Here is a 27,695-nt window from a genome sequence, read left to right on the forward strand (position 1 = left end):
CTCTCTTGGAAACCGGTGTGTGAACTAGCTGTGTGAACATCTAGGTACTAAGTGATGGGAAGCAATGAGATCTCCTAAATGTAAAAACGATGAGGAGCAATCACAGGAGTGTGACTAGTACACACTTAGGTTGTTTCTGGTCATATTAAATAATCCAACTAACAGTGATTTGCCTCTCTTAATGTGGAAGGCTTTACAGCCCATTGCTTTCCATGCATTGGTCTTAAAGAACCCCACTGTGTCCCGTTTCTCAGCATTCCCAAAGTGGCTCTATAAACAGAACAAACACGTATGTGGATTTGGTGACTTTGTGAAGAGAAGTAGCTGTACTTACAGGCCTCCAAAATCTATGTAAAACCACCGCTGCAGAAGCTCGTAGGTAACCAGAGTGACACCAAACTGAGGTGAGGATCGAAACACCCGAGCTGGAAAAGACAGACAGGGTAGGGTACACTTAACACCTGGATGCTGTTACGAGGTGACCTGAGAGTGTCAGGGCAGGACAGCCAGACAGCCAGGCTGGAGGACCACCCCAGCATCTACCTGCAGTCCCTTTCCAAAATGCCGAGGGCCCTTCTTCCCGGAGAATCTTTCGGAAACAGTCGACGACCCCGCTGTATGTTGTCTGGCCGGCCCTGGCGGCCACTTGCAGTCTTGTCTTGATGACATCAGCAGGGGTCACCAGAGAAGCAGCAGGTACGCCTTTGAGGAGAAAGCCACATTTAATCCTCCTAAGGACTTCATACATCCAATAAGAAAGTCCACAACTGTAACCCAAGGGGTACTCAGAGCTCCTTACACAGATACGGAGGCGCATGTGGAAAGAAGTGTCAGCAAGCCTGCCGGTTGGCTGCTGGTTTCAGTAGAATTGGGGTGGAAAGGTTTTGTTTTTCTTTCTGAATTAAGGAAATGTCTCTAATGTCCCATCCCAGAGAACAATGAGAGAGAGAAGCACTGCTAGAGGTAGGTAGGAATCGCCACGTTCCCTTCCCGGCCTTAACAACCTTTAGGCTTTTCATCTTTAAATAGGATGCAAGTATTTTCTCCTGTGACATCTGTTTAATGCACCACAGATTGCATGTGGCATCAAAGCATCGTGCGTGGTCTTGGTTGATCCTTGCCAACCACACTGTGGGGTGAGTGAGGGTCAAAAGCATCAAGCACTTGCCAGTCTGAGGTGCTAAGGGAGAGGCTGCAAGCCTCCTTTCAGACCTGCTCATGTGACAGTCAGTGTGGCAGTCATTACAACCTCAGTGAGAGCCGGCCAGGCATCCAGTTAAAGAGCAGCAGAGGAACCGATCATTCAGAGGCCACCCTTCCCCAACACACACATGCCACAGCTCCCTGGGGTCACCTGAGATGCTGCAGCAGCAGCAGGACACGGAAGATGGATTTCTCAAGCATAGGTTTTGTTCATAAAACAAAACAGACCTTGAGAGAGCAGCATGACCTTCCCCAGGGGGAAGGAATTCAATTTGGCCCAAATCTCACTGTCTCACCATCGCTAGGCAGATGGAGCTTGTGGCTCTGAGGGGCTCTGAGGGGCTCCATGAGAGAATGATGCCAGTATGTCCCTTGGATCAGCCCAGCACCCTGCTCAGAGGGAAGCAGGTGAGCTGCATGCCTCCTGGGACAGGTCTTCAAATGCTCTCAGTACCTGCTAGCGAAGCATGCCTGGTAATAATTAGAAAAACTCGCCTCTTTCTGAAAATAGGTCCAATGTCTATAAGCTGGTGTGACTTGGTAACTGTTTATGTGGTTCTGTTTGTTGCCCACTGGAAGCCTGGCCGTTATCCCCTTCCTAACAGTCTAATGAGGACAAGAAAGGAGCTGGGGAGGGTGGCGAGGCGGGGGGGGGGGGGGGGACTTGGTGCCAGGTTAAACCGGCATCACTGGCTGTTTTCATTCAACCAAGCTCACAAATGACGGAGGCCAAGGCATTTGCAGGACCCCAGACAAGGGCTCAAAGCCCTGTTTTCTTGTTTTTCTTTGTTGGTTTGTTTGCTTGTTTGTTTTTAAGTTGTCCTCTGTTGTCATAAACAAGAACAGTGTATTCATCTCAACACTGCCAGGACCCAGGGCTCCTAACACACCATACTTAGGACAAGTAGTAGAAGATAACTCAGTAATTAAGAGCCAAGCAGTGGGGTTGGAGAGATGCCTCAGTGGTTAAGAGCACTGGCTGCTCTTTCAGAGGACCCAAGTTTGATTCCTAGAATCCTCATGGCTTGCAACCATCTATAACTCCAGCCCCAGGGTATCTGATACCCAATTTTGGCCTCATTCAGCAACGGGTATGCACATGGTGTACATACATACATACATGCAGGCAAACATGAACATAAAAGTAAATAAATCTTTTGGTTTTTTGTGTTGTGAGACAAGGTAGCCCTGGCTGTCCTGGAACTAATCACTATATAGACCCGGCTGACCTCAAACTCACAGAGTTCTGCCTGTCTCTGCCTCCCACATGTAAATAAATCTAAAATAAACCCCAAGCAGGGACCAGAGTCTAGTCCTAGTCCTGAGTCTGTGAGTTTTGTGTGGGTTCGTTACTAGCTGTGAGGAAGCCTAATGAACCGTTTCCTTCTGCTGTCACTCCTCTGTGCTGCTGAATGTAAGGATGCCTGGTTGCTCCCTGTTGTTCCAAGTCAGTTCCCTGGTAACTCAGGAGTAAGGAAGGACAGGGACACACACGCATTCAACCCCTTTCACCCCAGCTACTGCTGAGTCAGTTCTTCCTGCCAGGCTGCTCCCCCTGGTAGACTCTCCTGGGCCTAATCTGGTGTCTTTTGCCTGAGCCTCTACTCCTATGTTGGCCGCACAGGGAAGGCAGGAAGGACGTAATGCAAGCCCCACCCTCCAGAAGCACTGAGCCTATCGCAGAGGGGGTAAGCAACTTAAGCATCCATTAACCAAACTGAACGCTGAGAAAGGAGTTGAGGGCTTCAGGGTGCTGCTTTGGTCTAACCTGTGGTGGCAAGAAGCGAGAGTTTCGTGAAGCTCAGCTTCTGAGCCAGAGTGGGAACGCACTACCCTACAGGACAATCCTAAGGGCAGGCAGAGACTGCTTATCAGCACTGGCCCAACAGAGCAGATCTAGCAAAGGACTTCTCCACCTTAGTTGGCTGTACCCAAGGTTTTAGGAGCCCAGGAGGCTAAGACACATGCTAATGATGGAAGCCCAATTTAGATGGGCAGATCTAATTTGGCTCCAAGTTGCTAAGCTGCATTAAGTTGTTTATCCACATTATGCAAATGTAATTAACGCTCATCAGAATCAGATCCCCACAAAGGAGAAAAGGCGGTTATATCCAGCTAAGTCGGATCCCAACAATAACTTCCAGAAATAAAGCTCCAAGTCAGAGGTTTGGTGCGTCTTGGCAGAATTCTTTTGGTTAAGAAGATCTGTGGTTACCTGCCAAGGCTCCCGCTGTCAGGAGATTGATGCCTCCCACGCGTCCGTTCTCATCAGCCAGGAGGAGTTTGCAGTGAGCGTACACGGGAAAATAGATTGCGGAGAAGGGAATGTCTCGGAGGAAACAGGCTTTGGCACCCTGTCACGCGGTGAGGAAACAGTGCAAAACAGAGTGTAAATATGGGAAGCGGGCAGGCATCAGTGACAGGCTCAGATGTCCTTCAAACAGCATTAGAAGTGATGTGAGGGGAATTGGGGTGGGATGGGGTAGGCAGAGCAAACATGTGGGGCAGGAAGCTTTCTAAAGGAAAATGGACATCCATCCAGGCTAACCCCGGGTGGCTGCAGCATTCTAACAACAAAGAACTTTCTAGCATTTCTAGAAATGCTATATTTAGGGTCTTAAAACTTAATGTGGCAGGGCTGGAGAGAGGAGCTGGGTTCAATCCCCAGCACCCACATGGTAGCTCACAACTATTTGTTAACTCCAGTTCCAAGGGGATTTGACACCCTCACACAGGCAGACATGCAGGCAAAACACCAATGCCCATAAAATAATGATAAATGGGATGGCAAGATGGCTCAGCGGTAAGAGCACTGAGGTCCTGAGTTCAAATCCCAGCAACCACATGGTGGCTCACAACCACCGTAATGAGATCTGATGCCCTCTTCTGGTGCATCTAAAGTCAGCTACAGTGTACTTATGTATAATAATAAATAAATCTTTGGGCTGGAGTGAGCAGGGACTGAGTGATCAGAGTTGGCGAGAGTGAGCAGGGTTGACTGGAGCAAGCAAAGGTCCTAAAAATTCAATTCCCAGCAACCACATGAAGGTTCACAACCATCTGTACAGCTACAGTGTGCTCACATACATTAAATAAATAAATAAATAAATAAATAAATAAATAAATAAATTTTTTAAAAAAAGACAAATAATTTAATAATTAACTTGTTTTCTGTTGTAATCACACATGAGATCTATCCTCTTAAGTGTTTTCAAGCAAAATACAACATTAACTCAGGATGCTCTACTGCCGGTCTCTGCAACTTGTCAATATGTAATTGGAACTTTCTGAATGTTAAGCAAGGCAGCATTTAGGATTCATAAGGGCTCTCGGATGTCCCAGGTTTGCATGACCTGCTCAGCTTTGCCGGGCGTGGGGGCAGGGAGCTTGAGTGGGGATCGGAGTGGCAGGGGAAACAGGGGAGGCATTCGATCAGATCCCAGTATAAATGACTTGATTCCCAAACCCCCCAAAACTAACAAATTACCAAGTCAACCTCAATCACGAGTTCCAAGCCTCGAGAGTTCCACGCCAGGCAGAAAGCCAGAGGCAATGGAGAAGGGAAACTGTTCTTGGGAAGGCAGAGAAAAAACCCAACCGTGTTCCCTGCTCATTCCATGCATGTTCCATTCAACACAGCCTGTCCTGGCCCTGGGGAGGGCCAGGAAGACCTTCCATACCATTGCCATCGACCCCTGTCGGCCCAGGTCTGAAGCTTTACCTCATCAGACACATGCTATACCCAAGCACTGGGTTCCTATAGCTCTGTTTTTATTACAACAACAAAAACACCGAAGGACTCTTAACAGGGTAATACAGATAGAACCAATATTTACAAATTCTGCTCTCCAAGGGAATCTCAACGGATGGCAGGGAGGGTGGGCGGGAGGAGCGAGCAGAGGCATTTGGTAAAGACAGACTCGGCTGGCAGCCGGGCTCTGGAGCGCCCTGTGGCTTACAGCTCTAATCTAGACATTCCTAATTTCTAATTTGCAGTTACAGAGGTAAATTTACACATTTCAGTAGTTATGGATCCATAAATAAATTCAATGCTGTGGAAACACAGTCCCCTATAGAGGTGAAATTTCTGTATTTTCCCTTCTACCAGGGAAAGGAACGGAAAGAAATACTCTCCTAGTTAAAGAAAAATACTGGCTTCTGCTCCATTACATCTGATCTGTAATGACGGTGGTAAGTATATCGGCAGGGGAGAAATCTGTTGACTGGCGTTTTGTGAAAGTACAGTAACTGTTGTTGTTTTTTAATGGAATTCATTATTGACAAACCCTCCCACTTAACTTCTTAAAGACTTGAATTCTGCCAAATTCTACTATCTTCTTTTTTTTCCCCACTATGGTCATGATGACTAAGACAAGAGAAGCCCCTCCTGGGACAATGACATATTCAGACTCTATGTGAGCATAGGATCATTCTGGTGTCCTAAAACCATCCAACGAGTATCCAAAGGTATTTCTCAAAGACCCCATAGAGTGGAAGCCAGAAGCATGAAGCCAGAGATGCTATGGAACGGATATCCTGCCAGCAGCTCCATAAAAGCTAAAAATGACACCAGGAACATGTTCATCCCACCACCTTTACCCAGGAGCAGTGTGTACATCCCGCTGCCTTTACCTGGGGGACCCGATTTCATTTGGGTTTCCTGATAGGTCTCACAGGTCTCAGCTTGGGGGTGAGGGTGGGGTCATCTAGCTTCTTCATTCTTTCATGTGTGTACTGTGTGTATACATGTGTGTACTGTGTGTACAGTGTGTATACATGTGTGTACTGTATTTATACATGTGTGCTGTGTGTACAGTGTGTACACATGTGTGTACTGTGTATACAGTGTGTATACATATGTGTACTGTGTGCATACATATGTGTACTATGTGTGTCTACATGTGTGTACTGTGTGTCTGCATGTGTGTACAGTACACACAGTATGTAAACACATGTATGCACAGTGTGTATACATGGGTATACTGTATGCACAGTGTGTATACGTGTGTGTACTGTATGTATAGTGTATATACATGTGTATACATGTGTGTACAGTGTGTATACATGTGTGTAGTGTGTGTATATAGGTGTATACCGTGTGTATAGTGTGTATACATGTGTGTGCTGTGTGTCACATCTCCATTCAGTTAGCCAGAGGAACTGACCCACCTTGTACAGCCCGAAAAGTCCCAGGTCCTGAAGCACATTCAGAGCACTGACTCTCGGTCCTGTGGTGATCTCTCCGGCTACCTGCAGGCGGATCTTCACTATCTCCAGAGGGTTGGTAAAGATGACCTGCGAGCCTCCAGCCTGCACGCAAGGGAGACAGACAAGTTCTTTCCACATCAGAGCTGGCCTAGGGGTGTCAGTGAAGGGAAAGGCATGGAAGACTTCTCTTTCACTCGGGCAGGAGAGGCACACATTTCGCTCGGTGTAAGACAGGCTCATGGAGACGTTCCAAAGATGCTTCACGCTAATCTCGGTTTGGGTTCATGTCTATTTGAAACAAAGACTCAATCTCCAGCCCAAACTCACCTAGAACACTCTATATTCACCAGGCTAAGCTAGACTTCACAGCAGTTCTCCTGCCTCAGCCTGCAGAATGCTGAGGTTGCAGATGAGAGAGGGCTACCATGCCCAGACTTGGCTTTATTTCTATTAGAAATGTCGAGGCCGATTCTCAGAACTGACCTTCAAGGATAACCTCAAACACATTCAAAATAACAGAATCAATAAACACAATTTGGCAAACACAAGCAAATGAAGACGTGCAGGGTGGGCTCTGGGTGAGAGGGGAATCAGCAGAGCATTGATTCAGCCCAGCAACTTGCAGAAAAGTGAGCACAGCCTTAGGCTCACAGAAGGACCTTTACCAGAGATGGATCTCCTCCGGTTCTTACACTGTACCTGAGCCTGCACAGAGCTCTGAGCCTGGACCAGGACACCCACACAAAAGGAAGGAATTTGGGGAGAGAAACTTCAGTGTCATCTCAAGACAGAACGAGGGGAAAAGAATCGTTAGGCAGAACTAGGAACCAGAAACACCCTCAGATCGTGGCACATGCCACATTCGGTGGTGAGTGAGTATCAGGTTTGATTTTAAATAATCAGAGTGTATTTACATCTGAAACCTGACAACTAGTGGGGGTGGGGGGATGCTTAAAATAACTGCTACAGCTCCTCTTTCGGTTTGTGTAATATAAAGATGCGCATGTGTGCGTGATCACGGAGATATAAAAATAAATAAAATACATATTATCTCTACAAGGCGAAACAACTCTCATTTGTGCATTTTTGTCTTAAACTGCAGCTGTTTACATTATATAATCAAAACTATATTCGTATAATATTCATAATTGTAATGGTCTCCATATAATCATGATCATAGTCATAACAGCCATGGCGCATGTTCCGGTAAAATAAGAAGCGTGAGCCCTGAGGGGCAGAGCAGTTCCACAGGTGTCCAAACAGCAATGAGGTCCTCCATCTGTCCTCTTCCACATCTGCCTACACCCATGACCCTCCCAGACCCCCTTCCAAAGGGCAGCTAGTCGGCTCCTAAACACTCTGGGGCCATAGCAGTCTTCAACACCTTTGGCTCAAATCCTGACCCTTCCGCACTCATGACTTTGAAAGCTACATTGGCCCTAGATCCCTTTCCTTCTCTGGACTTGAATCCTCCAGGGAACTAATCCCCTTTTGTCTTGACACAGCACAGACCACCAGCCAGCACATAGGTCCCCCAACAAGGATATTCTGACCCAATTTTACATGTTGATTTGCCCGTGTTTCTTTCTTTTATAATCTGCTGCTCTGCGGGCAGACAGGTGCAGTTCAATGTTTCAATCTAAGCAAACAATACTTTCAAAAGGATTGCTGGGTGAAAAATTATGTTAAAATGATAATCCAAGTAATTACTCCTGTAGCTGGAGTTAAAGACCAAACCAATTGAAAAGTTTACTATTTCCCTGAAATCGCTTTTTTTGAACAATGGTTACAAAGACTGTCTTTGGGAAAACATGCTTTATATTCTAAACTAAAGCAGATTAAAATAAAAAAGATAAGAACTGTACAGTTTCATTATAATCCCTCAGATTTACCACCACCAGCGTGTCAGCCTTTAGGTGGTAAGTGTTAAAAATGGACATTATGTTGAAATAAACACAAAGTCCTTTCCTGGTTTTTGTTTGTTTGTTTGGTTAGTTGGTTGTTCGGTTGGTTAGGGTTTCTCTGTATAGTCCTGGCTATACTAGTTAGTATTCAGGCTGGCCTCAAACTCACTGAGATCTGCCTGGCTGGGATCAAAGGCATGTGCGTCCACCACTGGGTTGCCCTTTCATACTTTATACACTGGTGAGTTCTCACATCTGGTCTGCCTGCCCTCAGCTCCCTTCCCTTGACTTGCTTTTCTCTCATCGGATCTTCTTGGAAAGGACTGCCAGCTGCCTAAGCTTTGCCCTCCTCCAATCGTTTCCCAGATTCTTCAGTGTACAAGATGCAAGCTTCCTTCTAAAGCACCATGAAAACAGTACAACCAAGAAAAGGAGGCAACGACACACAGTACACATATTAACTGTTATGCGCACCGAAAGTGAGCATCCCAGCACCCAGAGGACGCCCTGGAACACAGAAGCAAGCTGTCAACATGGCTCTCCCAGCAAGGGAGCAAGGCAACCATTTACAGTGATACTGTAGTCGGGCACACATCTATTGGGTTATCCCTATGTGGTCTCTGGATTTTAAGGAGTAAAATTTCTATCAGTTCAATAATGTTTGCTCATGTTTTTAAAACTATTTTACATTTGAAAACTTTATAATAGGACTAGAACTATGTAGGCAAATTAAATCTAGAAGCACTGTAACATTTAGAAATGATAAGATCACTTTTTAATTTGTCTAGAGCTTTAGATGGAGCTGGAGAGGCTCAGTGGGTGAGAAATCTTGGTCTGCAAGCATAAAGGCGTGGGTTCACGTGCCCAGAACCCATGTAAAAACCAGGCTTTGCTAGGTATAGCTGAACCTCCAGGCTGTGGCAGACAGAGACAGGAGGCTCACTGGGGCTTGGTCACCAGCCTAGCTCAAGGTTCAGTGAGAGATCCTGTACACACACACACACACACAAACACACACACACACACACACACACACACACTGACATGCATATATACTACAATGCACACAAACATATATGTACACACACACACACACGCACAAATTTATAACACAGGCTGGATATAGTGGCTTGAACTTTTAACCTCAGCACTTAGGAGGCAGAAGCAGGAGGATCTCTGTGAGTTCAAGGCCAGTCTGGTCTACAGAGTGAATTCTAGGACAACCAAGGTGACAGAATGAGACACTGTCTCAAAAGTAAATATATATATAAAACAAAACTTTGGATATTTATAGCACTTAAAAAGACACATACACTGGGAACATGCACTGTCGTTTTCTAAGGGTGTGGCAGACAGGAATGTGTGGAATGAGGACTGTGCCACCAGCACAGCCTTTAACTCACTCCCAATGGGAAACCGCTCTAGTTACATCAAATATAATCATTTAATACATACATTTCCACAGTAAAGAAGATGCCCCTGTGTTTGTGCCAACGTATCATTTGTAGCCTCTCAGAGCACTGAAATTGCCCAAAGAAAATAATCAAATGCCCAATAAGAAAATAGTGAAGAAAAAAAATTATATCACAAAGCACTATGATTTGGCTTTAAAAATGCCAAATCACTTATGAACCTAAAATATTTGCTATATATTTCATTATGATTATGTCCAAATTTACTTAAGATTATCAAAATTGAATGGGCTTACGATGAAGACGTGATTAGCTGCATCCTGTGAAGGGAAAGTGAGCGGCTGGAGAGGAGGTCACCACTCACCCGCCCTACTCAGTTCTCAGCCCCAAGGATGCATCAGCGGTGCTCCGGATCATAGCAGAGCTGGCATGGCCTCTTTCCAGACCTCCTGTCTAAGTTTGATCATTTTAGCAGTTTTAGTGAATTTTTAAATGAGTTGGTACTAGGAACTATGGATTAAAAGACCTTAAAAAGTTTATATATAAGCTGGGCGCGGTGGCGCACGCCTTTAATCCCAGCACTCGGGAGGCAGAGGCAGGCGGATTTCTGAGTTCGAGGCCAGCCTGGTCTACAAAGTGAGTTCCAGGACAGCCAGGGCTACACAGAGAAACCCTGTCTCGAAAAACCAAAAAAAAAAAAAAAAGTTTATATATTCAAAAAAAACTAAAATAGAGATAGTAATTGGAAGTGATAGATAATAACCAACTAAAACTTAAATTAGATCATCATAACACACAATGATGGGGAGCAGGGCTGGAGAGATGACTTAAGAGTTAAGAGCAGGTTTGATTCCCAACACCCACAGCTCACAACCATTTTTAACTGCAGTTCCAGGGGGTCTTATGCCCTCTCTGTTAGCACCAGGCACTCATGTAGAGTATAAACACATGCAGGTAAAACACCCATTCATTTATATATACATATATGTGTGTGTGTGTGTGTGTAGATATAGATATATCCCTAGATATAAATGGGTATAACCTAATTTGACATACTTCTGGGTCTCATAAGGAAGCGACTTCCGTTCTCTATGCCATATTTTTGGTGAAATTTTTACTCACCAAAAATAACTTCTAACCCCCAATTGCTAAACTCTTCATCAGATTGGCACTTGTTTTTCTCAGACACACTAACAGCAGGACAAGCTTAGAGCTTTGAGTTTTCAGTATCATCTGTCCTTTTGGTTGTTCTAGAACCACACTGAAAACACATAAGAGAATACGTCCTGCTTGCAACGAGAGTTAACTGTACACAACAGAAACATAATATAAAAATCACGCCCCTCCCACTCTCTCCCTGGGAAAGGCTAGAACTCAGCCATTGACCTCCCCTGCACCTGAGGCTAAGGATTAGTCCTGGTCTCCCTTCTGTCCTCACACTCCCACCCCAAGAGCTGGGTCTGCAGAAAGGCTGGGGACTGGCCCTGAGGGTGCCAGGTCTCTTGTTGCTTCTCTCCATTGTTTAGAACCATTTCTCTCCAGCCACAGTGGCCAATCACTGGAAGCCTTACAGTTCCCTCGAAGAGTCTGAGGAAAACCAAAACTTGGATTTCCGTAAGGCCAGATCAGCCACTTGAATAGGTGTGCAAAATGTATGCATTGAAAATAATCAGAAAAAAAAAAACATAATAAAAGTCACAGAATTAGTTGTCTCAAGAACAGACAAAAGACTGGGCCTTATAGACCAACGCCATTTTTCTGCCTCAGTGGTGACAATTTTAAAAGAATAAAGGTCAGTATATGTTTACTGTTGGGTGATATATTATCAAAGTGTTAAGAACACAAACCTTGGTGGCTGAGAGGGGGACAGTGAGTGGAATGTAAAGTGAATAAGTAAAAAAAAATAAAACAAAATAAAAAGAACACAAAACTTAGACTAAATAAGGGGAAGTACTATGGTCTGAGTATATGTGTCTCCCCACCCTGAAAATTCATAGGTTGGAATCTATTACCCAGGAAGGTGGGACCTTGGAAAGCGACCAGGTCCTAAAGGCTGTGCCCCTGTGGGTGGGATTAGTGTGCCGCAGAAGATGAAGACAGCTCTTGTGTCCCCTTCCTCCACACGAGGGTGCAGGAGCGGGGCACCCCTGAGGTCCAGAGAGCAAGGATCAGCACAATGAGTCTGATGGTGCCTTCATCTTGGACAGCCCAGAATTGTGAGCAGTAACTTTCTGTGGTTACCCAGCCTATGGCATTTAGTCTTAGTAGCCAGAATGAGCTAAGATTGGAGGTAAATCATACTTTACGTGTGGCATAAATGTTCAATGATGTCTCTCTCTCTCTCTCTCTCTCTCTCTCTCTCTCTCTCTCTCTCTCTCTCTCTCTCTTTGTGTGTGTGTGTGTGTGTGTGTGTGTGTGTGTGTGTGTGACCATGCAAGTTTGCAGCATGAATTTGGGATCCTACGGATTCCTGGGAACGGAAGAGGGGATCTGTTTCCGCTGCTCTCAAAGACATTCAAGATACACTTGTAGGAGAAGACAGACTTCCTCACCTAGGGAATTGGGTAGCTATAGACCTAGGCCTTCAAAACAAAGCAACAAACCAGGGCATGTTGAGTAGCTGGGAAAGGCACTTGCCACCAAGCCTGATGATGTGAGTTCAGTCTCTAGGACCCACATGGCACATGAAGAGAACTGATTCCTGGAAGTCTTCTAACTTCCAAGCACAAATCAATAGATTTAATGATAAACTTTATTAGAGATAACTTAAAAATTATGTGACAAAGATAAGAGATCCAGCCAATAAATGGCACATACCCTGACCATGTGACCATTCACAATGGCTATTAAACATATAAAAGGAAATGCCAGAAGAGAGGCACAGTCAAAGAGACACTTCTAAATCCCCTGGGAGCATGCTACAGTATCAGTGACCCTTGGAAACATGCTATGGGAAAGAAGGCAGAGCCCAGAGGTTATATACCACATGGTTACATTTATAGGAAAAATTCAGAATTAGTGTCTATGGAGGAGTTTATTAATGAATGGCCACCTAGGGTATAGGGGTGAGGTGGGAAGACAGAAGGTGATAGCTAACAAGTATCTGTGTGTGTATGCGTGAGTGAGTGCGTGTGTGTGTGTGTGTGTGTGTGTGTGTGTGTTGGTGCTGGTGTGCACAGTGATGAGATTTGCTAACACTGATTCTGATGCTGGTGGTCTGTACTCTGTGGATATACTAAGAGCTACAGAATCGAACACATACAATATAGCATTAGAGGGTGACTTTGGGATCAGTAAAGCTACTATCCTTTTAGGGCCAGGGGCACAGCTCTGGTAGGGCACACACCCTGTAGGCACGAGGTCCTGAGTTTGATCCTCAAAATCAACCACGACATTTGCCTGAAAAATCCAGAGGACAAATGCTGAGAGGAAAGTCAACAGATGAAATAAAGAACAGGCGCGTGTTCCCGCAGGGGGAGGGTGGATATGGAGAGGCGCCTTGGATCTTGTCTTTGCCAGTTGTTGCAGATGAGATCACAATGCGGTCACTCTTTAGGATTAATGAGATAATCTCTACAAAATGTACAGTTGAGGACCGAAAGTCTCTATTGCTTGAAGCAGCATGTTAATTAGGCTGGATGGTAGACATGTGGATGTTCCCCGTATATTACTTTTTATCGATAAAGAACATAGGGTTTTTTTTTTTTATGTTGTTTTGGTTGGTTTGGGTTTTGTTGTTGTTGTTTGCATGTAGCTTTTTTGTTTTGTGAGGCAGGGTCTCACACTGTAACCCTGACTGGCCTTGAACTGGAAGTGATCCTCCTGTCTCTGCCTCCAGAGACCTGGGATTGGTAGAAGCTACCACACGCAGCCTTACCACACAAGTTTGAAAACTGACTGTGGTGTGCCTGCAAGAAGGCTCAGTGGGTAACGAAGCTGCAGGCAGGCCTGGTGACCTGACTGTAAGCCCTGAGACCCACATGGTGGAAGGTGAGAACTGGCAAACTGTCATCTCTGTGGCTGCGCTCTCTCTCTCTCTCTCACACACACACACACACACACACATCAGATCACATACATATCAAATGTATATCAAAAAAACCCAAACCTTAAGGTAAACTGATCATAGTGCCAAGAAGGCAGCTTGTGATGACTGCATGCTTCGGTATGTTGAGTCTTGATCGGAGCCCTTACATAACACACACACACCGATTAAAAACAGAAAAAGACCATCGAGGCATGGAGGCTCCTCCCATCCTTGCATCCAGAAGGGAGAGGCAGGTGGATCTCTAGGAGCTAGAGGGCAGCCTGGTCTATATAAAGAGTTCCAGGCCAGCCAGGGCTGCAAGCTGAGGCCCTATCTCAAAACAAAAGCCAAGGAAAGCAGAGCAGCAGAACACAGGCTGCAGATCTGGAATCTCCACTGTTCTCATGGCAACAGCATTCCCTCCCAGCTACAAGAAGCTTGGCCTGGGCGCTCACTAATCCCTTTGCTGGGAAGAGCTTCCAGCTCAGTTAGGGCCTTCCTTGCTGGCTAACCTAGTAAGCTTTAACACTGGGCGCTGGGGAAGAGCAATGTGATTTGCTCAGCCATGCTAGCCCAGCACTCAGCTAACTGCCCTGAAGGACACTATACATCCGGTCTGATCAGTACCAATAGGGGCGTGGACTCATTTTCAAAGCCCAGTGAAATTGCTTTCCACACTGTTGATTGGCTTCACTCAAGGAAGAGTTTGTCCTCTGTCCCACGGTGCCTGCTGGTCTAGAAACAGAGGCCTGGCCACTCATCTAAGACTTTATTCTCTGGTTTAGTTAACTGACTTTTGAGAGAAGTGCTAGGCTAGGCTTTAACAATCATCTACCCTGTGGTATGACGGCTCATCAACAGAAAAAAAAAAAAAAAAAAAAAGAGCTTTGTAAGTGGTATAAGCCTGTAATCCTGGTCTCCAGGAGGCTAAAGAAGTAGCATCATGAGGTTAAGGCCAGCCTGGGCTACAGAGTAAGACTGTCAGAAAAAAAAGAAAAGATAAAAATGCCACTGCCACATTTTCTTTCCTCTTTGCCCAGAGTTCAACATCGCTATTTCTCCTACTATCAGCCAATCAAAAATCGGCCATTAATCATCCATAAGTAAAACATGATTAAGGGATAAATTCAGTGTTAGCCAAACCCTCAGGACATCTTAGACTTCACCTATAAACAAGAATCCACACCTAGAAAGAGCAAAGGAATCCAGTTTCTGATTCTTGCTTAACCACTTAGGTCACAGGTCAGATAAGAGAACAGGCCAGTTTATGACCAAAATCCTCTACACAGCACAGAAATAATTAGCTGTTTGGAAAACAAAATGTACAACCTTCTTGTTTCTTTTTCTTTTCCCAGATAAGGCCTCATTTAGCCCGGGCTAGCCTCAAACCCAGATGTAGCCAAAGATGACCCTGAAATTCTGATTCTCCTAGGTTAGCCACCCTGGTCTGGGAGTCACAGGCACGCATTACAATCCTCTCCACGACAAAAGATGCTCAGCTTTCAGGAGATCACAGGTATGCATATGCTGTGGTCAGCATGAGTTAGGAAGCTTCCTAGCCAAATGGAAACTAAAACCACCAATATATTTCTCGTTTACACAAAAGTGAAACAATCACAGCATCTAGTTACAATATGAGAGAGGAGTAGACTTTTGTAGACACATGTAAGCAAGGGCTTTACTTCTGTCTATCATTTATCATTCATAAAAAATAAATTGAGCCAAATAAGTCTCCTCCATGAGAAAGCACACCCACCCATGATGTACAAGCAAACACACAAGCCTGGCCTTCCCCCCACACAAGGCAAGGGTCCAGCTGACACGCATCATGACAGAGAAGCCTGGAGCAATTGCTCCTCTGACCCCAGGGACATCTTCTCTGAATTAAAACTTCTCAGGTCATTGACCTCATCGTCTCAGGCTCCATAAGCAAGTGAGAAGGTTTTTGTGAAGACCTCCAGCTAATCCAACTAGAAATCATTAACGTTTTCAGGACCAAAATGGACTACGAAAGCCTCAGGCAAACCACTTTATCAACTGTGAAACAGATATTGCTCGGAACATTTGCTGAGCTGCAAGCTTAGATGTGTCAGCCAGTCTAAATCCAATGTAATGCTTACACCTTAAAAACAGAAGCCTCCGAGCTCTACAAAAATCACAATCTCAGCCTCTGGCTTTGGAATTTTTGCCAATTGCTACAATATACTTATAGTCTCTTTGTGTTCCTTGCAGCCTCATAAAAAGGCTTATGGAAATGCAATGGCACACTCATAGCTACACATAAAACTGAAGGGCCCAATTAACTTTACAGTTTCAGAGAAGAGCAATGGACAGGAACTACACCTGCTATTACATTTCCTTTGATACTTAAACAAACAAACTTAGGAATTAAAAAAAGTCTAGAAGGGGGGCTGGAGAACTGGCTCAGCTGCTAAGAGCACTTGTTGCTCTTATAAAGGACTCAGGTTCCAGCACTCACATGGTGGCTCACAAACATCTATAACTCCAGTTCCAGGGGATCTGAAACCTCCTTCTGTCCACCAACGGCACATAGATGTACCCAGTGCACTTCCACGTGCACAAGCAAAACAGAACACTTTAAAATTACATATATTGCTCTTATGTTCTTGCCTCTTTCTTGCCTCCTGCCCCCTTGCACTCCATCCCCTTCTCCCACGTCTCTCCATGTGGCCAGAACCGGCCTCCACTTCTCCATTCTTTCCTCTCTGCCTTCTCTGCCTCTGCTACTCTCTTAACTCCCCTCCCCATGTCCTGAATAAACTCTATTCTATACTAAATAAATAAAATTACATATATTATATATACATATATGTATACACACGTGTGTGTGTATATATATATATATATATATTCTAGATGATAGAGCTTCAGAAGCTTAAAACAAACAAATGTGGTGAAAATAATACTCAGAATCAGATTATGTACTAGGGAGGAGGATCAGTTAGCTGGCAATCCCCACAAGCCACATAAAGCCACATGTGGTGACTGTCTTGGGAATCCCAGTGATGGTGAGGGTGGAGCCCAGAAGATCCCCAGAGTCCATGTTCAGCCAGTCAGGCCTAATTGCTGAGCTTCAAGTGGATAAGCGATTCTGTCTCAAAGGAGGTGGATAGTTTTCTTGAGGCTGACACCAAGGTTGTCCATACATAGCATACACTCATTCTAAAACATCCCTCAAAGGCAGTCCTTTGAGTTAAAGGAAGATGTTGGACCAGTGGGTAAAGGTGCCTACTCCCTAAATTCAATGCCCTGGACAAACAGGATAAAAGGAAAGAACCAAAATCCCAACAGAATGGAAGGAAAGACCCAGCTCCTGAAAGTTTATCTCTGGCCACCATATCATAATGCAACACACACACACACACACACGCACACACACAATGCAATAAAAAAATTTAAAGGGAAATGTTACTCATATTTCATGCCTACTTTGCAGAAAGGTTAAAGGAATAATTTTGCTACAAGAGACACCCATATTGATACATACGCAACCTCCAGCAAGGATTTCCGCCGGCAGTGGGATAGAGCCATCTCTTTTGGTAAATTTGTCCCGGACAAAATCATTAACCTAATTAGGAAGACAAGATCAGCTCATCAGAATTTCTGCACATTTCCTCTGCTGGTCACCATTTTATCTCCAAATTAGCAAAATAAAAATACAATTTTACCAATTGTCTATATATATGTGAAAATTTTTACACACGCCTTGATAGCACTCCAGTCTCACCAGCATTGGTCTTATTTCTGGCTTCAAGACGATCTATATAAATGACATCAGTTCAGCAACAAAGAAACTTACTGTTAGCTTAATGGCTTTTTCTGGTGCAACCCCTATCAGCTGTGGGATCAGACCTGCAGAGAAGGAGAGAATCATTTGCAAACCAGATGTCTGTATGTGGAAGTACAAGCCCAACAAGGAAGTCTTTTTCTCAAAGTTACCCACCAAGTATCTCAAGGTTTTCATCTTAATGGGGGGGGTTATTCTAAAAATTCTGTGTGTGTGTGTGTACGTAAAATTTGCCAGTCAAATATAATGTCATTTTTTTCTCCAAGCTAAAAATGTTTTTCTTTTCTTTAATATCCTTAAAAACAAACAAACAAACAAACAAACAAACAGAGATTCATTATCTAACATCTCCATAAAAGTACACAATGAAAGAACAGAGCATGTGGGTTTTGTCCACTCGGTAACCAAATTTTCTCCTATTCCCAACAGCAGCATACTAGCACACAGACACTCCACAGAAGCCAGTGCTGTGGGCTAAGAGAAGCTCAGGGCAGTGTGCTTTAAGCCAGCCAGGTTTTGCTACAGTGTACACTCCTTGCAGCACAAAGGAGCGCCGATGCTACTGAGTATCTGCTCCCATTATCTTCTCTTCAGAGAAGCCCAACATTTTGCATGGCACTCATTTATTTAAAAGAAAGCCTAAACTGAAAAAAAAAATGCAGCTTTTAATATCAGTTCCTATGAAAATATGTGCCAATTACATTTTTATTTTCTAATATGTATCAAGCTTAAGGCATTTAAAAAGACTCTTCAAAACAAAAGAAATCATTATGCTTAGAAAGCTACATTTTCCAGGCTGGCTGCAAACTGGAAAAGAACAGTCAGTCATATGTAAACAACTACCTCTGTAGATACCCACGGAGCTCAGATTTCTAGAGCTTTCTTTTTTGCATACATTTCTTTCTAAAGATGCTAGCAATAAACACAGCTTACAGCCTTAAAACCAAGCAGTCCAGGGGGAGTACTATGTGTGTCTGAGAGCTTGCTTGCTGCTCTCATCTTAAGCCTCTTTGGAGGATGCTGATGAGTGATTTTCCGGGAGTTGGGAGCCAGCAAGTAATCGTGCATTCAGGCTGCTGTCAGTCAAACGGAATTATCAAACAAATCTGCACACACCTTTCCCGGGCCGCAGACTGGTCTCAGAGAATAAATCAGCAGATGGCAGTCTTAACTTTCTTGCCTTCCTGATCATCAGACCCTATTTCTTTGAATCTAGCTCCGGAACACCCGTGTCAGCCTGTGTATTTGTTTTACAACTTTCCTCCCTAAAGCTTGTGGAATGTTAATAAAGTACTGATTTCTGTCATTTTATCATTGTTGCCTGCAAAGAAATTTAGCTAATCTGTCAACAACTTTGTCAATCATCTGACAGAATAATGGGCCAGTTCTATGCAATATATGACAGTCTCAACAATCACTGTGCTCCCAGGCAGGGTTCCTACAATCATCTCTCTAATACAAAAGTCTCTCATTTAAAGGACCCGTTTTATCAGCTTAGATCCTGCATAAAGTCAACAGCATCTTCCCCTGCTTGCTATATTTCACCCATTTAATTAATATGAGAGCTCTCCCAAACAAAAATCTAGAAGTACCTATCTATTGAGAAGGCTGTACACAGCATAGCCAGATTCCTCCTGATGGTTCTTTGTAGATATCCTTTGTAACTTAAAACCATACTAATTAAGAGAAAGGTCATTATTCAATAATGAAAGATTAGAGATGGCAAAGAAATAAGCAACCTTAGTGCCACTCTCCCATGATCCCCCCCTTTAAATAAGATCTAGTTAGAAGAGCTGAGTCCATTTAAAACAAGGCTCTGCATTGCCAGCCCCAGACACTCCAGGCAGTGGCCACTCTTGCCCCTGTAATACAAAAGTTACACAACCTGGATTTTTCAGAGCCAAAGCGTTTTTGAATATGTGAGGAAACTTCATTATATTCTCTCTCAGAAGCAGGGCATTTGGGCCTATTTACTCTATACACAGTATCCACAGCAAAAGCGCAAAAGGTATTCTTTGACTCTAAATGTGTCCACTCAAACGCCTGAATATGATACCAACTACAGTGTTTCTTCTCCCGCCCATTTATCCAATGCATCTCTCTTTCCTAGGAACAGTTCTAAGCCAAACAGTTCGACAGAGCTCAGAATGAGCGGGGGGATTAATAAGCCTGGGAATGCAAACAAACACATACAGTAAATTACATAAATGCTTGGGACCAGAACACGCTAAGCGTATTTCAAAGAATTCCAAGTGGCGCCCAAAGGGATTAAAAAATTAATCTCCCCCGCAAAGGAACCCGAAATTCTAACGAGAAAACATGGAGATGAAAGGAGCCCTCTCTCCAAGAAGACAAGTTCCTACAAAGCCTTTTGGGGCCGGGGAGAATTTTGCACAGGGCAGCAGTCTAGGATGCGACAGTCAGGCGCTCTAACTGCGAGAAGAGAGAGGAACTTTGTGCTCTGCCTGAGCCAGCTGAAGCTTGGGGGCCTAGGATTCTCCTGTCTTTTAAAAAACCACATGACTTAACGGGAAAAGACTTATTACGGGTCTCCTAGGAAAAGGCAAAAATAAAATATTTTTTTAATCGACATTTCTTCTCACTGAAACAAGTGTAGATAGACAGGGTAAATTCACCTTCAAGTAGCACCTGTCTTGGATTTATAAAGGGAATTGGTGTCAACACATATAGCTCTCTTCTACCTCTCGGAGCAGAGGGGCTCTCTGAGCGCCGTGCCCTCAAAGAGCATGCTCAAAAACACATGGTAGGAGAGGCGCAGGATTTGGAGCCCAAGAATTCAAAGCAGTAGGAAGGAGAAAGGAACGCCTGTTTACTGACTAATATTGCTAGTCACCAGAAAGAACACAACACAGGAAAAGGAGCAAAAGGAGGGGCGGGAAGGAAAAGAAACTGCCCTTATCAGTCTTTATAACGAGTGAGTTAAAATCTGCTGATGGTGACACAAAAAAATCACCAACGTCGGCGGCTGAGCTGCGCGTACTCACCTCGGTACAGTCCAAAGAAACCCTCGTAGCGCAACACTTTCTTAAAACAGTCGAAGCTGTTTTTATACATCAGCTCCCCGACCACAGAGCCCGTACCACGCTGGTTTTGCATCCGGGTCTTCACCAGGTCTATGGGGTACACCGCAGTGGCCCCCACAGCTACAAATAGAACAATTTTTAGGTTTAACAAAAGAACACAATTAGATGGAGCGTCCCTGAGGCATCAGATCTCATCTCCATAGGCGAAACATAGAACACAGCATCTAGTCTCACGGAAGGCTCTCATCTTATTTACAGGTTTCCTTCTCTTATTAGTAGAGCCAAAAGATGGTGGAATGGCAAGCAACCGGGTCTGCTTAAGGGACAACAATCAGTGGTAGAGTGTTTACCTAGCATGTCCAAAAAAAAAAAATCTTTGATGTCTTATGTGTGAGTTAAGAGAGTGAGTTTCAAATCATTGCCAACCAACCTTAGAACACCAGCTCTCAGTTTCATTAAGTGACATAAAACAATTATGTATGGATACCATTTCTCTTTATTCTTTCTTTCTCTTTCTTTTGTTTGTTTTGTTTGTTGGTTTCTTTTTCTAGACAGGGTTTCTCTGGCCCCAGCTCTCCTAGAACCCACTCTGTAGGCCATACTGGCCTTGAACTCACAGAGATGAGCCCACCTCTGCTGGGATTACAGGCATGTGCAACCACAGCCCACCTGTATCACTTCTTTACATTTTCTATTAAACGCCTAAATATTTCACCTGCTCCTTCTTCACAACTATGAAGTGACGCTAAGGAAGCTAAGAGGTTGTGATTTTAAAGTTTAATTCACTGAAGCATTTTGGCAAATCTAAGCAACACCCATCCTTTGGGGGAGGAGTCCTTGACACGATCCTATCCCCATGTATAGAATTTGGTTGAAAGTCAATCAAACAAAAGCCTAAAGTCATGCTAGAGAATTCCTTGGGAACTGAAGTAATTCACAGGACTTAGAGTGTTCTATTTTTTGGCTGCTGAAAGCAGTATGTTCTTGGCACCTTCTAAAACTGAGGCTGAAAAAAAAAATTACTGGGCACCAGTTCCAGCTAGTTTTGAAAACTCAGGAGTGTTTAAATATTTTTGGAGGTTCTTCTCAACTAAGTGATTTCAAGTTCTATACATTTTCTCTGTAGATAATTTAAGTAAAAATAGTCTCAGGCTGGTGAGGTGGCTCAGCAGGCAAAGGTGCTTGTCATCAAGTGTGACAACCTGAGTTTAATCCCTGGACCCCACACCGTGGAAGGAGAGAGCCAACTCTGGCCAAGTTGCCCTCTGATCTTAACATGCCCGAAGTGACCCGTGTGCGCGCGTGCGCGCACACACACACACACACACACACACACACAAATAGAAAGCTTTTTAATGGACTCTCTATGAGCAGAGAGGGGAGGAGGGATTCTTTTTAGCAAATAAACAACATATCTGGATACTCTTAAGCCAGAAAAAGGAAAGAAAAATCACAAGCCAGACGCTGTGATTCTCTGTGGATTTTTGTTTTATTTTATGAGTTTCTCAGTTTGCATCTCAGATCTTGGCTTCTACCCTGCCCCTAGCCTGACCCCATACACTCAGTTTTCTCATCTCCATTTTTCACGCTGGCCTTACCTGATGTGATTACAGAGGGGGAGTACAGCAGTGCACTCCAGACTCTCCCATTATTACAGAGGTTTTACGCTCAAGACAGGCTGGAGCCAGAGGGCCGCAGCCATGCTATGACAAGCCCTCTGATCACAGGTAGAAATAAAGAATCTTCTGAAAGCCTCACAGTCCTGACCCCCAGGAACAGTGAACTGCACCTTTGCTGAGCTGTCCCATCTGCTGGGATAATGTTACAGCAAAACCAGCCTGAAGCAGCCACAGATATTCCACTCACCTCCAGCAACTGAGCCCAGAGTGAACCTGTATGCAGACTCGGCAATCTGGAGCCAGATAGGTCTGCCCAAGCCAGGAGATTGCTGAGGGGGAAGAAGAAAATAGAAAAGTCTGAAAATGTGTTTTGCAACTACAAAAAAAAAAAAAAAAAAAAAAAGAAAGAAAGAAAAGAAAAAAAAAAAAAAGAAGAAGAAAATCTATACCTGAAAGAAAACAGTGGGGTTTTATTGTTTCTTTGTTTCTTTGTTTTTTAAAGAGAAACACCCCAGGGCTGGAGAGAAATGGCCCAGAAATTAAGAGCACTGACTGCTCTTGCAGAGGACCCTGTTTGGGCTCCCAGCATCCTCATGGTGGTGCACTATCACCTGTAAGTTCAGTTCCAGAGGATTCAATGCCCTCTTCTGCCCTCCAAAAGCACTAAGTTTGCATGTGGTACACAGATATATATGCCCTCCACACACTCAAAAGCATAAAATAGATTAAAAAAAAAAAAGCAGTAACAACGTACCCAGCAAAACATAGAGTAGTTTTTCCCTAATTTTCACATATGGACTGTTGTAGGGGATACATTATTATCCTTGAAAGGTTTGTGTTGGTATGCTTGCTTTTGCAGTACTGGGGATTGAACACCCAGCCTTATGGGAGCTGGACAAGCCCTGTATCACTGAGACCCATTTCAAGCCCTCCCAGAAACAAAACTCTTAAGTAAGCAAATGTGCCAGCATATAACATTTGCTCCTCTTCAAGTTAACATTTTTTAAAATATTTTGCTGTTTTTAACATTCAATCACTCACTCATTCACTGTATGTGCACTGAGGTAGGGAGGTATATGCAGCCATAGCTCACATGTGGAGGACAGGAGACAACTTTCTACAATCAGTGTTTTCTACCGTGCAGGTTATGAGGATCAAACTCAGGGTGTCAGGTTTGGTGGCAAGTGCCTTTACAAGATGAGCCATGTCACCAATCCTTTAGTGTGTGTGTGTGTGTGTGTGTCTGTGTGTGTGTGTGTGTGTGTGTGTGTGTGTGACAAAGTCTCAGATCCTAGCCTGGCCTTGAAATCGCTATCTGGCTGAGGATATTCTTAAATTACTGATCCTTCTGATTCTCAAGTGTTGGGATCCCAGGCATGCACTGCCCATATCAAAACGTCTTGCTTTTAGAAATATATCAAAATTGTTCGGTGCGCTGAGGAAACCTTTAGTCTCAACACTCAAGAGACAGAGGTAGACAGATCTCTGTGAGTTCCGGACCAGAGAAGACTGATCACGTCTAAAATCTCGAACTATTGTCCTGTCCATATTCACAGTTCTAACAAAATCTGATACTAGTAAAATAAAACAAAGAAATAAATCTGGTTGCAGATCAGATGCTGTCCCATAGTCCTGCGCCTGGAGTGACCCGTCTACATGAATGTGCCAGTCCAGAACTAAGTACTTTCGGTATGGAAATATCTGATATGCTCTATAAGCAGATTGGAACAAAGGAGTAAAATACCTACTTTGTTAAAATGAACTTTTCAAAATGAAGAAGAGCAGGAGGAGGAAGAGGAAAAGGGGGAAGAGGAGGAGGAGGTGGCAGTGATGGCTGGTGAGGTAGTTCAGTAGCTAAAGTGCATGCTGTGCATGTCTGAAGACCTGAATTTGATCCCCAGAATTCACGGTGAAAGGAGAGAAGTTACTCCTGAAAGGTGTCCTCTGAGCTCCACACATGTGCACCTGTACACACACACACACACACACACACACACACACACACACACACAGAGTAATAATTGACACAACTAAAAATAATAATAAAGCTATTATCTGGACATGGCGAGCCAGACATGAATTCTAGCTCTAAGGGAACGGAGGGAGTTTCACAAGTTCAAGGGCATCCTCAGTTACACGGTAAATTCAAGGCCCATCTGGGTTACAGGGACTTTTATCTCAAGAAAACAAAGTTGAATTAAAATATCTAGACTAAAGCTAAGCATGGTGGTGCACACCTGTAATGGAACCTACTCAGGAGGCAGAAGCCAGTAGGTCAAGAGTTCAAAGCCAAGGGCTGAGAGATGGCTAAATGGTTAGGACTGGCTGCTTCTCCAGAGGACTCAGCTTCAGTCCCCAGCACCCACGTGGTGGCTCACAGTGACCTAATACTCAATTTCCAGGAGTGTTCTTTTGTGGCCTCCACAAGCTGCATGCATGTTTACACACACTCACACTCACACACACACACACACACACACATACACATACAGACACACACACAGACAGGCAAAACACCCATAAACATAAAATAAAAATAAAAATTTTAAAAAGTAAACTTAAGGCAAACAGACATTGGATCCAAAGCTAAACCCGATCTTACACACACACACACACACACACACACACACACACACACAAAGGTTCTTTTCGTAAAATAATAGGTCTCTGATCCAAAGAGCCATCAAGGGACCACGAATTCTCTTATTCACATGGGAGGTTTCTCCTTCATTCACTAATACAGATTTTTCTTTCAACTCTCTTTCTTCAAAGAATGTTTATAAGCCCTGCAAAATCCTATGAAAACTGAAGGATTATTCTGTGCTTTAACTCTTAGCTACAACAACACCTCGAACTATAAATACCCGAATGCCTTTTGACAGAAATGTCACCTTCATTCCCATTAAACAGCATTTGTAAGAAAACATACCTGTATAGGGTTACCGGGATGTTCCTTCTTAAGGCTTAGTTATCATTACAACTTATGATTCCCTTGTAGTCAGCTATGCAAATTAATGTAATTAATGCTATAGGTTTCACATCATGAATATTCATAAGTGCAGTGTCCCTAGAACTGTCATCCCTATAATGACTATGCACTGAGTTTTTAGCATTTAGGCTAAAGGAAAATATTCAGGTCTGACAATCACCTACTGTGAGCAAAGAGGCCCAAGGGCAAAGGCACTTCTCCCTTAAGGTTGGGACCCGATACGGTTAATAAGTTAGCCTGATAAGGTTAACCTGATAAGGGTATGGCTGATAGTTAATGAGGCTAATTAAGTGGTTTTCCAAGCAGAATGAAGTTGAGATCCTTAAATGCTTTTAACTGGCTCCCTCAAGAATGTGAGATTTCATTTGAACTGAGGTTTGTTATTTATTTATTATTTATTCATTTATTTGTTTGTTTGTGTTAAACGTAGAATGGGATTGTGTCAGCTAAGGAACCAAGCCTACACCGAGCTGCTTCACGTAGCATGTCAACCCAGTGGGGAGAAAGCTTCTGCCAACAACACATAACAATTTGGGAGAACAGGAATATCTGAAGTCAATTTTCCAGCAAGTGTCTGAGAACAGCAAAGCTGGGTTCTACATCATCTGTATGCTCAGAGGAGCAAGGCAGGGCTCGGGAAGCCGCTCTGAGCCACGCCTGTGGCTTTCCAGGCCCCACTGTTAGCTTTTCAAAGTAAGATTAAAACCCAAAGCTATGACAGTACAGAAGGACCAAGTGGGTACAGGGAAAAAGATACAAATTTTATTATTTTCTTATTTCTATACATAAAACAATGTATGCACACTTTCCTCCCAATATGTAGGAGTTCAGATGCATTAAAGATTGCAGTTATCTTCTGACCTAAAATGTTTAATGAGATAAATGACTTGTAAATAAATAATAGCTTTCATATAAACCTGATTTCCTCCTTTTTGAGAACAGGTTTCACTTTTGTGAAGCTTGCCAGTAAACTGTAATGTTGTCCTCCGTGTATTCATGAATACAAGATCAAGGGTCATCCAAGAGACTACAAACTACACAGAGAGACAAAGTCCCCAGCCTAAGGAACAGCATGTGTGAAAGAAAGATGCAGTCATCCTAGCGGGGAATGTTAAGGTGGAGCACATTTTGAGCAGATGGCCTAGAGCTTTAATAGACTGTCTCACAGAAACACAACACACACAGAGCTATGCCTGAGAAGGTTCATAACAGATCAGCTACCTCATACAGCTGAAAATGTAAACAAGGGGGGCTGGCAAGATGGCTCAGCGGGTAAGAGCACTGACTGCCCTTCCAAAGGTCCTGAGTTCAAATCTCAGGAACCACATGGTGGCTCCCAACCACCCATAATGAGATCTGACACTCTCTTCTGGTGCGTCTGAAGGCAGCTACATTGTACTTATTTATAATAATAAATAAATCTTTGGGCCAGAGCAAAGAGAGGTCCTAAATTCAATTCCCAACAACCACATGAAGGCTCACAGCCATCTGTACAACTACAGTGTACTCATATACATAAAATAAAAAGTCTTTATTTAAAAAAAAAGAAAAGAAAAGAAAAAGTAAACGTGGGACACCAGAAAAAAAAAGAAGGATCATTTGCCAATATTCATAATCTGGGCTTAACCTCCAAACTGGTACAAGCATTAAAAATGTGCAAATCTTTTTCTCTGCAGTCCTTTGTTAACTTTCACCTAACTTGGTTTCTTCAAGTTACAACTTCCTTTTGGGGAAGTGTGAACATAGCTCAGTCAGTACAATGCTTGGCTGGCATGAACCCTGGGTTCAGTCCCCAGCACTCATAAAACAGGGGTAGAAGTACATAGCTGTAACCCCAGCCCTCAGGAGATGGAAGCAGAAGGATCCAAGTTCAAAACCAACCTTTGCTACAAAGTGAGTTCAGGGCTAGTAGTGGTGGGACAGGGTTCTTTTTTTTTTTTTTTTTTTTTGAGCTGCAAATATAGCTTGGAGTAGAGTACTTGCCTAGTATGCAGGAGGCCAAGGTTCAACCCTAAGAACTCAAAAGAAACCTCCAATCTCTCTCTTCTCTTTCCCTCAGCCTTTCTATTCCCACTTCAGCAGCTGGACACAGTCCAGGAAGCCCATCATCCCAGCACCAGGAGGCTAAGGAGGCCTGCCTGCACTGCTCAGAAGGACCCTATTTCAAACTAAGAGTCCTCATTTCCTCTGACTCTTTTACACATTTCTCTTTCCTTATTTCCATTTTGAGATACTATGTTATGTAATCCAAGCCAACCTCAAATCTGCTGTGAAGCCAAGGCTGGCTTTTGCCAGATTCACCCATCCACCATGTATGAAGATTACACTTTGTTGCCACACCCCGAAAAGTTACTGTTGTCTAGATGGGATAGTCAAGCACACCACGTTTTCATCCCAGCACCTGGGAGGCTGAGGCAGGAGGACTATGAGTCAAAGGTTAGCCTGTATAACATAATAGGACCCTGTCACAGGCAGGGGGGA

The 27,695-nt window shown here is 43.8% G+C and overlaps 1 protein-coding gene across 3 annotated transcripts in view; it reads right to left on the reverse strand.

Annotated features, from left to right (window-relative positions):
- Window positions 1–27,695, reverse strand: part of Slc25a12 (solute carrier family 25 (mitochondrial carrier, Aralar), member 12) — a 93,512-nt gene that overhangs the window by 1,828 nt on the left and 63,989 nt on the right. For all 3 annotated transcript variants that reach the window (XM_030252254.1, NM_172436.4, XM_011239853.3), the window contains 8 exons: window positions 22,473–22,554; window positions 20,568–20,726; window positions 17,575–17,627; window positions 17,263–17,343; window positions 6,373–6,513; window positions 3,419–3,557; window positions 544–702; window positions 335–425 (listed from right to left, as the gene is read on the reverse strand). In XM_030252254.1, the coding sequence (XP_030108114.1) occupies window positions 335–425; window positions 544–702; window positions 3,419–3,557; window positions 6,373–6,513; window positions 17,263–17,343; window positions 17,575–17,627; window positions 20,568–20,726; window positions 22,473–22,554 (905 nt within the window). The remainder of the gene's footprint in view (window positions 1–334; window positions 426–543; window positions 703–3,418; window positions 3,558–6,372; window positions 6,514–17,262; window positions 17,344–17,574; window positions 17,628–20,567; window positions 20,727–22,472; window positions 22,555–27,695) is intronic.

The sequence above is a fragment of the Mus musculus genome, chromosome 2 (genome assembly GCF_000001635.26).
Source record: "Mus musculus strain C57BL/6J chromosome 2, GRCm38.p6 C57BL/6J".
NCBI lineage: Eukaryota > Metazoa > Chordata > Mammalia > Rodentia > Muridae > Mus > Mus musculus.